Consider the following 13,801-nt stretch of genomic DNA (forward strand, 5'->3'; position numbering starts at 1 on the left):
CCGAAGAAGAAAGGCGAGCACGAAGAAGACTGGGGCTGGCTCCAGAGAGAAGGAGCAGCAGTATTAGTTCTTTCCCAATACGCGCCGGGAGGAATATCGATTAACGGGAGCACGACGATGGTGGCCCCGAAGGAAAATGGGAGTATAATCGAGTCTTCGATCGGTCGCGTTAATAACGATGGGTAACGATAACAGAAAGCTCCCTTAATATTCATAAGAAAGCGCAGTTACTGCCCCCTGTAGAAGACCGCGGTTCCCAGCAGTAACGAACGCAGAAAAAAAAAGAAAAAAAAGAAGAAGAGCAGCAGCCGCTACCGCGGGACGTATATTGGTCCGAGGAGAATGTCTTCTCGATCTGCGCCGCCATTTTAACGACACCCCGAGCCTTTCGCCGACGGTCGCCGGGAAGTATCGAGTTTTACCTCGATGAACCTTATCGGATTCCACCGGAGGGCGGACCCTCTATATACTTTCCTCCTGTTACGGCCAATATCGTCCGTACAGCGAATAAATACCTTGCACCGGCAACGTCGTAAGAAAAATCGCCGAAGGGATCCAGCGAGACGACGATGGGGGGCCGTCTTCCGTTCGCGGCGACACCGAGGGGACACTCGATACCTAGATCGGACCCGACGCGTCGCATTGACATTCGATATTAATAATGTATTTCATATCGGAACGGGAATCACTCGGATCAGGTGGACGGAGATAGAATGCAAGGTTCCTGTCGCGGGGTCGCCTCGAACAAAGCGTCGCGCAATCGATCCTCTCCCGGAAAATGTCGGGAGGGGAATGGATACGATATATCCTGAAATATCGTTCTTGCTCTTGGTCTCGTTGTGTGTCGCACCGTGAGACAGAATTTACTTGTCTCCCCCCCCTTGGATTTCGATGATGAATTTATACCTCTGGATAAAGAAATACTTGTCGGACAGGGCTTTTTTAATATTTAACGTACAGTGTACGTGCTAGAATCCACGTGTTTAATCGTGCTCTTGTCGTTCGACTTAATAGAAGCAATACGAGGCACAAAATGGAGGGGGGGGGGGTCGACTATCCGCCTACGGGCAGTTGAGGGTATTGGTGCACGCCACGAAAAGATACGTTAGAACAACATAGAGAAGCTATCGGATGCATTCTCGGCGGAAAATTAATTTCCAATACGATCGAGACCCTCCCCTCCCACCCTGAAGCGAATAGCCGAAAGCGCACAATATCGGTTCGAACTGGGGCAGTTTTCGTTACCGTCATGGCGGACGGACGCGTGTGGGTGGGTAATAGGGTTGTTCGATTCACTTCAAAGAATCGAACTAAAAATGGTAAAAAATCAGAATTGACTCTCCGAAAAATCGAACAGCAGAGAATCGACTCGGAAAAGCGATTTTTAACCAAAGGAATCGATTTTTTTTGAAGAATTGAATAGGGACACATGATCCCATCTCGTCGGAAATTTCGCAGGGCGAGTATATATATTAACGAACCTCGGAGTCCCGATAAATGATGGCACGATTCGCTGGCAATCGTGCTTGACGATGCTCCATCAAAAGGGGGATTGACTTTCTTCGTCGCGTTCACGACGGCCCATTAATAATCCGTTCCCCATCTGTAACTCTGTGAGCCGTTACACGAGGAGGACGGGGAAAAGCCACGGGTTTTGGGTCAAGAAGAACGAGAATCAAATTGAAGGACGCCCCCGTTCGCTAAATTTAGGCAACGCAGAGAAATGGAGGAGGATCGAGCCACGAAGCTTGTTCTTCCGGTTACGTTAAAAGACACCGTCGGAATCCAGATTTCTTTCGAATTTGATTTATACTCCCGCCCACGAACCCCGTTCTGGATACGACCGTCGCCACCCATTTCCGCCAGAAGAAACTCCCCGTCGTGATAGACGATTTGGAATCGGAAAGTTAATCTCGAATTATAGGTGGCAAAACCAAATCGGCTCCAGGTAGCAAGATCGCTGCAAAGGGGGACCCGTTGTTCCGTGACACGAAAACGCAGACTATGTTGACTGTGAAGTTCAGATTACTCCCATTGATTATTACGAAAGTACCGCGGTTCAACGGGTTTACGGAGCAACCGGGACGGTAGGCAGACACAGGAGCGTTTTGTGCACCGAAACTGCACGCCACGGAGTTTAATCTGTTAAAACTGAGCGCAGAACGTGATCTATAACGGTTCTTGTCGGCGGCCTGTTTAAACCGCAGAATCTAGTAACGAAAGGAATACGTGGTGTTTAAGTGTAATGGATTCTTGGTTATCCTAACGGTGACAACTAGAGATTGCGTGAAATGCTACTATCTGTAAGTTACCTAGCAATCATTCTTTCAGAATTTCTTGGTTTTCCTACCGATTCCCACAAACAAAAATAGTAATGTAATTCATTTTAAAATCATACTGAATACGTTTACATCTTAAAGATCGAGAATTACGATCATAGTGGAATAAAAAAAAAAATCATGGGTCGTAAATGAAGGTAGATCACGACTGTGATCGTGGATTCGATGATGCACTGCGATAAATCACTATCAATGATTTTGCTCACTAGTGTCAACGACCGGTTTCATAAAGCATGATAAAAAAAGAACGAACTGATCGTCGTCGGATTGAATCGCGAGTGTCCACTTACAAATAGTAATTACACACAGGTGGCGACGAAGGTCTGGGCTAGCAGGTGTTCTCTTGTTTCGTCAACGATCGATCGACTTACCGTAACAACACGTCTCGAATCGTGATGGCATTCCGACTGTGCATCGGCCATGGGACTAGCGATTGAGTATTCAGCTGGCTATGGTATGTTGGATTCTCTCTATATCATGATCCTTTGTCCACCTCTTTATAATTGCGTCGATATCCCCAGCGTATCAACGGAAGGGGGCGGGGGCAGCAATGAGCTAGTGGGAGGGTACAAGACAGGAGGCGATAGCCAATGAAACGGTAGCATAATCGTGCCGTACACTCTTTACAATTGTTAATCCCGAACTTTGACGCTTTTCAAAGAAAATACACTAAATCCTCGATGAGAATTGTAAAGCTTTTTGACACTGACAAGGGAAGGACCCAACTGTCCGACTTCGATTTTGACAAAGGTTTGAAAGATGACAGATTCTTAATGATGTATGTGAAATATTAGGTATAGGCACTCGATAATTTTAAAGATACAAATTTAAGTTACCTTTAAGATAAACCTACTATGAATAACAGTTAAACTTATCGAGGTACAGTAAAGGTTACATGAGAGTTGGTTAGGCAGTTCCTCGTGAGAGTTTCTACGTCATCCCCACCACTGGGCGCTTGACTGGTTCCACGGGAACTACCCCAGTGGAGGGGATGATGTCTAAGCACTCACAGTGCCGAGGAGCCTTCGAACACTCAACGATGATTTACTGTACTCTGGACAGAGAGAAGAATAAACTGGAATTCCTTCGAACCCCGTACATTGTCTCTTGAAAACACGGATGAAATGCTATCCTCGAAGCGTCCGCGCGATAAAAATCCACTGATCTGTGACAGTTTACCCGAGACGTGGTGACGCGAAGAAGCATTTTTCGCAGCAAACTGTCGCGCGTGTTTCCACTTTTTCTCCTTTTTGCACACCTCTGATTGGGAGCGGCGCGACCTGCTTTACACGATCCCCGGATTTGTTCACGAGATCCACGCGTTTCCTCCTCCCTTCCGCCCCGCCGTCGATGAAATACGAGAAAAATCTGTTTTCTCCGGAAACGGTGGAAATTCACGTCGGAAAAATAATATCGCCCGGTGATCCGACTCGTGCCTCGCATCCCTGAAACGGAGCCACTCAGGATTTCTTTGCAGAGAAACACGAAGACCGGATTGATTTAGTGGTTCTTCTTGCAACACCGAAATTGTATCGGTGGTAATTCCACCCTTGTGCAGTTCCTAAACACGAACGCCTCCTGGACCTAATAAATGCCGCTGAAGGTATCTTTTTACCATCACTTAATATTGTATAATTGTATATTATATACCATATCACTTTAACCCTTTAGGTCTGTTTATTTCATTTTGAAAACTTGCACTTGTGTGCTGAATTATTTTTAAGCTACGACGAGCACACTCGACGATAGCAGAGTAAATACATTTGCTGTAAAATTGGAATAAATTTTAATAAAAAGACAGAATTACTCTTGCGGCTTGAGCGCTATCTACTGTCAAAAAAAGGTCACTGCCTTATCCATCGGGGGATCTTTTTTCTTTTCTTTGCCCTAAATATTCCACGGTGTAATAAAATTACGAATATGTTTTCTGTTTTACCCTAAATTTCACTTTAAATAGCAAATTAAGCTATAGCAAAAAAATACCATCTGTTCATGACGAGTATACTCGATGGAAACATCAAAAGGGTTAAGAAACGCCTTTCCTTTAAACAACAATTGATCATTAGGCCATTGTAAAAATTCCTGAACGTTACGATCATCAGCTTGTAAATTCGAAACCAATCAAAAACATTCGTCCCATATACCGTAATGTCTCGATGAGTGCGACAAACTCGGGCCCGTTTCGGAGCATTAACAGCATAACTCTGCTTAGCTTCTGTTTTGATTGGTTCCAAAGAGTGTCGCATTCATCAAGGAATCACTGTACTTATGATCGTATCCCGTCCATAACAACAATTTCACCTAACAGAACTGGTTCGGACAATTATTCCGTTATCCACCGGTGATAGTCGATCTACAGATCTAGGATAAGAACAACTCAGATGGTTAAAGGTAAACCATGACCGAAACTTTAAAAGAACCTCGGTGATACAGTTCCCGCGCAGCGATATTTCACGATCGTAGTTACTCGACCTGGTAAAAGGGACACACATACGGTGGTTCTATCCGCCTCGATCGAATCGCACGCCGGTATATTGCCGGAACAACGATCCAGCAATCTCCTCTCTACCGATTCGATAAAATCCCTGGTTCTGGCTCGACACGAATTTCGAGTGGTCCGATATTTCCAGCGCTCGAATACGCGCATATATGGAAACATCGTCGAGGCTACTCCTCGTTCCGGCGTTGTGTCGTGCTACCCTCTCGAAAACTAGGGGAATGGCTTGGGAGGGGAATAAAAATCGCTATTCTACCCCCTGGAGGTGGGGGGATGCAAACCGGTGGCTGACAGAAGGAACGATTGGTAACGATTCACGGGCCTCTTTTCGCCAGATTGCAGCGGCCCCGGATAACTCGATCTACACAACTTGTTACCCTCCGCGCCCCATATCCAACTTCCGGAATGAAATTTCCGGCTAATTCCAGGAAGAATCCAGAGAGCACTGTCCTCGAACTATACGATTATTTCCACGGTTCGAGTATTGAGGACGTTAGGACAGTCCATTTAATAGATCACGTTCGTACAAAATTACAGCAATCAAAACATTCGAACTAGCTTTTCCCTGAAATCGTGATTTTTCAGTTGTGTTTCCTTATTGAACTAGCGATACGTTTCTCTTCTCGTTTATGGAACATTATTCGCGTTTACTGGGGTATATCCGCAACTTCTAGAATGAAATTTCCGGTTAATTACAGGAAGAAACCAGGGATCACTGTCCTCGATCAACAGGATCATTCACACAATTAGGGTATCGGGGGTCGTTAGGTTTCGCCAAGAGACTGCATCGTCCTGGCGAAATAATCAATTATTTTCACTCGAGTTCTGGAATGAAATTTCCGGCTAATTACAGGAAGAAACCAGATAGCACTGTCCTCGAACTACAGGATCATTCGCACAGTTAGGGTATCGGGGGTCAGCTGGGGTCTTGCCCAGAGTCTGCATCGTCCTGGGGAAACCAATTATAATCCCTCGACTCTGAAATAGCTCGTACATTTTCTCCTCGTTCACGGAACATTTTCGCGTCACTCGAGCAAGACCTACCCGGCTAATCCTAAACATTTTCGCTCTGTCCAACCTGAAGGTTCTTTTCTCGGTCCCCGTGTTTCACCGTCGCTCTTCCATTAACGCTCGTTAACGCGCAGCTTTAAACTGGGAACATCGATTAGCAGCGTGGTTTCGAGACAGCTCGACCTGGACACATTTCCGTACGGAATAACGAATGTCAAAGGGGGTTCCAACGTTTGAAGAACCCTTGCTTCTCCACCGACCATCCTCGATCTTTGGACGCGCTCGCGCTGGGGGGTTCGCAGAACCGTACAAAGAAGAGCACATTCTCTCTCTGCACTCTGTCCCTCTCCTGCCCCCTCGACATTACGAGTTTTTTTCAAGCTGAAGTTAAAGAAACATTCCCTTTTTTTTCGGGGGGGGGGGGGGGACTCCGCGACGCTGAAATCCCAACGAAGTCGGTGATTCTGAATGGAATCATCGGGCCAGAAAGGAGTTCCGAAAGAGTTTCTTCATCGCTGGAACAACCACCCCTAGTCCACCCACCCTCCTCGAAAGGCTTTCGCCCTGTGATATATAAACAAGGTGCATCTCTGTACACGCGTAATACACATATACACCCAGAGGCCAAGCAACAGCTTAATTCTCGCGCGTTCAGCCATTCTAGACGGTGGGGCCATCCCAGGTTTGAATTTACGAGACTTCGAAAATCCTCGCGGGCGCCAACCCTCATTACCGGTTTCCTGGTTTAACGGCGGCACTGGTTATAATGCCGGGGAGAACTCGTTTATCGGCCGAATATACAGACCTTCTGGGGCCCTGGAACGGAATTAACGTCGCGAACTAACGTTTCCGGTAACAAGCAGAATTTGCGCGCGCGCGCATTACCGTCGATCGCGCCGGGAGAAACATCGACGCGCGATTATAAAATAATAACGACCCCAGTCGATTTCAATTTCCAACCGGGTAATATAACCGACGATTAATCAAACGACGGGCGACCACAGCGTTGCAAAATTAATATTCGGTAATTAACAAACGTACGGATCCTCTCTCGATAGGCGATCGGTGACACCGAAATCCGCTCGAGCACGTTCAATTTTGAACCTGATTCTGATGACAGGATTTTCCAGTCTCTCTATTTTACTATGTAAAGTCTGTGCATATACACGGTGTTAATTTTAACTCGAGCACCTAATTTATTACTATCAATATTTAAAGTAAGAAAAAATGAGTGAATAAGATATACATGGTTTTAAAAATAACAGGGAAAATCCGCGCAGGCTAAGCCGTGGGCAAATAGTTAGTCCTGTAATATCTGTGGTTTTGTTACCGTAACGAAAGAGAATCATCTCGGTTGTTCTCGGTTCTGAAGAAATACGATCCACGCAAATGTACGTAATTACAGATGATTTAACTTTGTAAGAAGAACTGGTGGTGCATTCGAAGAAACTCGACAAAAATGAAATGAATGAAACCAATCAAGTTGGCCTTTGAACGGCTCGTATCGTAGGTACGATATTAGCGAGACCTGGGCGTGTACGTAATTCCAAATTGAACGAAATTATTAAGTCACACAGACGCATGAATAGCACCTGAATCGAAGATACGGAAGTTTCTCACGACGACGTTTTCACGACGAGCATCGCGTTTCATAATTATGAAAAGGCGAGGTCGGGGGGTGAGCACGCGAGCGCGTCCGACAGGGGGTGGGGGACGATCCAATTTCGCGACAAAATGAAATCCATCCGAGCCGCTTATCGAATTTTAATGGAACGAACATATTGTTGATAATTAATCTGCATATTTCAAAAGCGGCACACACGGCTGTAAATTCACCTGTGTATACTCCTTTGCCACAAGAGGTGTCCGGTTCCCGATACTCGTTCAAACTCTGTGTTGTTCGCCTTTCTTCCCTCTACCACCCCAACTTGCATATTTTGTATAAACGATCGTTCGTTAAAATCAAAGAAAACGCCCCTTCTGTCGTTGCTCGTCCAGCAATATAATCCGTTGAAAGGAGATTTAATCGTCGAAATGCGCACACACGGCGATGTTTAAACGAGCTACGGGTCCAATCGATCCCCCCCCCCGCCGTTCAATATTTAAATGTTAAATATCCCACTCCCCTCCCATGGATAAAAGATGGAAACGCGCGATCAACGACAGGTTTTTACGCAGTATCAATTTTAACGGGAGAAGGGGGATGCAACGAGAATTGCGTTCTATGTTCCCTCTATCGATTGCTCTCGTTCCCCCAGCGAACAGCAAGAACGACGTCGAAGGGGAGGGACAACGATACGCAATTATCAAAAATATCGGTAACAATCCCCCGTGAAACGAAGCGAACGAAAAGTACACAACACACATCGATGGAATCCTATTTCTGGGCCTCTAGGAAAAGAGGAGCCGCGACGATGCTTCCTGCCACCCCCACAGAGTCGATACACAATTTAACGAAACACGACCGACGACGTAACAACTTGTCTCTCTGCTCGAGCCACAAAAGAATTCATTTGTTCCCTCTTGGGTTCGCCGTTACACGCCCCCCCCCCTCGTTGTTGTTTGGAATAGGATATTTATATATTTTCTGTAACAACACGGATGGCATTTTTACAATAACAAGACCGTATGGGGATACTTCCTACCAATGGTTTCGCATTTTCATGAAAAACTCGTTTCAGTTTCAGAAAAAGATCTCATATTTCTTCCAGCTAATCCATCGTTCAAGTTCCACCACCGTCCTACAATATCTGTGTATGTCGCACAGAGCTCTCCCTCGAGGGTAAGGCATTAGTTCCGTCAAAGGACGTAATAATACAAGTCTCTGTGCTGAAGGGTACGGAAATCCGTGGACGCTTCACGGTTCGACTCGGATCGCGTATAGGAACGGGCCTTATTTCGGGGTTTCCCCGAGCACACGGGTCGTCGAATAAGAAAACGGAGCGTCGAAAGATGGAGCCTGCGCTTCGCTTCTGACGGGTGACACGAGGAGACAAAAGACAAAAGCCCTGGTTTGGGCACACGCGTGCCATACGGGATAACGCGAGTGCGTTGCACAATGAAGCGAAAACAATTATTCCCTCGTGCGCACTCCCCGCGAATGGGAAAGCGGCCAGGATTATTGCAATTTGCCCATGATGCAACGTCGTTTAATTATGCGTTTAAATACGCACGGTGCGTGCCCGCCGTGTATAACGACGGGCTGAGAACCCTTGGAAAACTCGAAGCGTATCGGGTCGTTTTACGGTAAAGACAATGTTTCTGTTCCCAATCACGGTGATTTTTCACAGTAATTTCCGATTTTTCGTGATCGTTCCTGATTGAGCGGGGGAACATAACACTTCTTTCATTCAACAGTCTTTCCACGCGATACATAACCTCTAGATTTTAGATTAACGAGACGATAATACCAGTCGCATGAAGTAAAGAAATAATGAGGAACAATGAAGAATAATGAATATATTAATGATTATAAATACTTACGTATTTGTTAAATATGTGTTTTATAAGTATACCTAATCATTCTTTTATATTTTCATTTTTTTATACCGATTTTTAAGAACAAAATGGTAATGTAATTAATTTTCGCAAGTTCGCTCAAGATAAAAAAAATCACGGAATGGATGGGGTTCAATCACGACCGTGATCGTGATTCTGCGATCACTTTGATTAGTCACTATTAGCGATTTTGCACACCATCTCTATTTTCCAAATGACTCGAACCTTACTTCGAAATGGGGGAGTGGTGGGAGGGGGCTATGAAGTCGCTGAAACGATATTATGCACGATCGTAAACTGGGCCACTGAGAAGCTGGCAGCTACTTTATAGACCTACGAAAACTTATTACTGGTAGTTACCCCCGTCTCTTACTAACAGGGGGACTGCAAAATTGTACCATAAAAGGATCACATCTCTTCCATCGACATACTGGGAATTATAATATTTCACATAGCCACACGGAAGGACTAGAAAATTGACCACAAAAGATCCTCTTCCATCGACGTACATATTGGGGAGTACGATATTTCACATTGTCACGCGGGAAGACTAGAAAATTATACCACAAAAGGACCTCTTATATTGAAATACTGGAATTACAATATTTTACATAGTCACATTACTATCGTACTGAGCTAAACTGATAATAAATGGGCCTTCCTTTGGTACTGAATGTAAATGGGAACAAGATGGAAGGGAGAGACATTGAAATTGTCGCAGGATCGTGTCTACTGCCCTCTACATATAGTCACGGTGCTAGTTCCCAGATTATGTAACTTTCAGGGAGTCATTTACGGTTTCGATATTGTATATCAGTTTTACATCTAGAACATGTACCCGCATACCTGTGATATACGTGAATGACGATAATTTTGCATAAGTACACAATATACACCTGCATCATGAAACTCTAACGAGGCACAGAAGTTCTCGGTAAGTCTTGTCAAATATTGACAGACATCACGTGAAATTAGAACACCGTCGACCCGCCGCTAACGACTCAATCGACATATACAGTGTGTTCCACCTAACGTGAGCACCGTTCAATATCTCGCTTGTTTTTGAGGATACACAAAAATGTGAGGGAACAATTGTTCTCGAGGTCGTCTGTTTCGAAATTTCAAGGTCATTGCTGTGTTTTTAAATGGGACTGTACATATTTTTATCATCGTGGTATAATAATTGAGTCAAGACCAATCCAATGGCCTAAATAGTATGACCTTAATGTGAACTTAAGTGCGAAAAAATCCACAAATCTAAGGGAGTAGATTTAAATAATTAACTACGATAGAGGGATTAGTGAAAAAGTATATCAAAGTTGATGGACATCACTTCGAGCATTTGTGAAACACCCTGTATATAAGTTATTTAAAAACCGAACTGATCGTGCATGGGTTATTAACGTAGCAAAGGGCCGGAAACCACGGAGCTCATTAAAAATAATAATATACGCGGGGAAAGTAATGATAAACGTTCCATCCAACGAGATCCAAAAACTATCCGCTCCGAAAAAAGAAACGCATTTTCCACGCTTCCGTTTTTTCGAGGCTAGATAAATGACGGTTCAAAGTTAACGAATCCACCCACACACACGTTTCCATGATTACTTTAATATAAAATACGCAGAAAGGGGTTGCGCGTTGGGACGGAATTCAAAGCGATGGAAATTTTAATTACGCGCGCACGAATATTCAGGCTGTAACGGAGAATGAATCGGCCGCGATTTATGCAACGAATATTATTTTAATTAAACGCTTTTCGCGCGCGTTCCTCAGTCAGAGCCTCGTGTAACAGAAAGAATACCCAAAAACGGGAGATCCTTCACGGCCGGTTCAAGTAGTTCCCGTCGACTTATGGGAGCCTGTACCGTTTCCACGATGCCCGACAACAATTTTTATCTGCGGCTCCGGTTATACATACATATTTGTCCCCGACCCTGTCCACGAAACAACCGCGTGTTTACATAACAAACGGCTAGTAACGAAGAGACAAGAGTCGGTCTTTCGTTCGCGAGCGCACGGAAAAACCGTCGACGGAGGGCGATTTATCAACGTTCTCGAAAGAAGATTAGCTCTCTAGAGACGATAAGGACGCCCGTTTGTCCCCTGTTCAAGGAAATGTAATTTAACTCTAGCTGTTAATACGATCCTCCTTGCTGTCGGCGCAAAAATCCCACCGGTGCTGCCATTTCGCCTTAGCCCCCCTCCCTATGGCCGATAGAACTGAAGGGGTTACACCCAGGTTAGTGGATGTGTAATGTTTGTAGATTTTTCTGGTGAAAAAAAACGATGTATTACAGAATAACGTACGATTCTAGGAATATAGGACGAAAAGAAACATTGTAACTATATCCATTTTCAAGATTCTGTGTGTTAAACGTCGACGATATTATCTATGTATACTGTCTCAAGATGGTGGACACATACGTCAAACGCTGTCTAACCGACATCGTTCTTTAACAACTGCTCGAGAGGACATTGATCATAGATATTAAACGGCAATATAAAAGAAGGAATTTTAAAGAACCAACCTGTTTCATACGAATTTTAATTTAAATATAAAACTTGTTCTTTGAAGTATTAATACTTCCGTCAGCGTTCCGATTAACGTTCCACGTGTGCAACACGAACTTGCGAGATGTTTAAATCGTCTGGACGTAAGATCGACTGGAATAGAATCGATATCTAAACACGTTTGAACTGTGTCGTGTGAATATGTTCAGGGGCTTCGCGAAGAAACACGACCATTTCACCGGGACTAAGGGAGGAACCGGAGTAACGGGAAAGGTAATTGCTAATTGTACGCAGCAACAGTGAACGTTCAACCCAGCAAGTCCGAAAAAATTTTAAGAACCTGGCGTCCTTGGGCCGAAAATATCAGCCTGAAATTTTACTGACCCGCACGTCAATTTACTTTTTTTTATTGGAATCGGGGGAAATACGCGCGACCGGCAGAGAGCGAAAAAAAATCGCCAGGATGAACGTTCTCCGACGAAGAAAAGGCGGTTGGCAACGGTTGCGAAACACGTTTGTGCGTTTATTCACGGCTGTACGGGACCCGATCGATTTTTCAGGAAACGAGTCGCAATTCCTTTTGCGTCTAAACACCATGTTATTTGAAACATCATGGGAACATCGTGGATCTTTACGACGCACGAATAAAACGAAACGTAATTACTCGAGAACAGGAAACCCAAAAACATTTAAATCTCGACGGAGAGAGAAGAAGACAATAAATTGTTAATTATCCGGATTCTTGACTTACCGATCGTGCGAGCCAGCTGTGAGTCATAACCAAACGTATACAAAGAAAGGAAAACGCACGTTTGTTTGTACGCTCGATAATTGGTACACTATCATTAATTTATCGAATAACTTTCTCTTGTTCCGTTCGAATAACTGAGCCTCTCAAAATCCACACTGATAAAAAGTAATTAAAACAAATATTCCACGCGTAACCGTTATATTTCAACTTCTTGATAACGATATTACACAACATGCAAACTACTTAAACAGAAATATGTAAAAGGTATTAAGATCGCAAAAATCTGAAACACGTAGAGTCGATCGGTTTGAATCAAGAGAAGCCCAGTTAGCGTGCTACTGTAACAATTTTCATGTGTCACTTACCCATCTTCTTAGCATGCCACCCTGGCGAAATTGTTTCAAATCGCTGCATGGCGACGTAAAATCGGTATTTCGTTGTCGCGATCTCTTGTAATTCCGTGGCTTTCCGTTCCCAGATGATAATCTCACAGTGTTTCGTCCGTGGAATCGTTCGAATGACGCATTTTCGTAAACTTTGTGGACGTGTTGCACCGTACGCAGATCCAGCAAACAAACATCGCACCAAACCACACAACCAACAAAGAAGCTAAGGGACGACCGTCAGAGCATCATGTATCCTTGCCCGGAACGAGGAGCAGGTTCCACTACGTCATTATTACCATTTCCGAGAAACTGCTCTTCCAGAGTTCCTGCCGAGCGGTTTTTACCGTTCTCACATGACTAACTAACAGGTTGACCGTGGACGCCGACCGAAACTTTCGTCGATACACTATATATGTATGTATATATATGTATGTATATATATATATAAACGCATCGAGAAAGGGTAACGCGTGTAGAAAACAATCGGCAAACTATCCAAAGACTAATTTGTCCTGCACGCGCGTTTCAATCGCACGAAAGGAGATTCAAAGAAATACTGCGGTCTTGCTGCACGCCGTTCTTTCGCCCAACCGACTGGCCTCTGACAAGCGTGCCGGTCCTTTTGTAACCGAAGGAACAAATGCTGAACAGATGCGCTTGCAACGCGACCCTGTTTCTTGTGAATTCCCGCGCAAATACGATCCGGCTGCGTACGTATATCCGTTTCGGTCGTCTATCGGAAATTAGAATGACATTTGACGATTTCGGAAGAATCAGTTCGAAGTGATTTTACGACGAAAGAATC

The 13,801-nt window shown here is 44.4% G+C and overlaps 1 protein-coding gene across 2 annotated transcripts in view; it reads right to left on the reverse strand.

Moving 5' to 3' along the window:
* The window catches only part of LOC107195196 (decorin), a 40,713-nt gene extending 27,338 nt beyond the window's left edge, over window positions 1–13,375 (reverse strand). For both annotated transcript variants that reach the window (XM_015584994.1, XM_015584992.1), the window contains exon 1: window positions 12,976–13,375. In XM_015584994.1, coding sequence (XP_015440480.1) covers window positions 12,976–13,024 — 49 coding nt within the window. In that variant the 5' untranslated portion in view covers window positions 13,025–13,375. The remainder of the gene's footprint in view (window positions 1–12,975) is intronic.
* Window positions 13,376–13,801: the final 426 nt, after the last annotated feature.

The sequence above is a fragment of the Dufourea novaeangliae genome, unplaced genomic scaffold, assembly GCF_001272555.1.
Source record: "Dufourea novaeangliae isolate 0120121106 unplaced genomic scaffold, ASM127255v1 scaffold55, whole genome shotgun sequence".
In the NCBI taxonomy this organism is placed as follows: Eukaryota; Metazoa; Arthropoda; class Insecta; order Hymenoptera; family Halictidae; genus Dufourea; species Dufourea novaeangliae.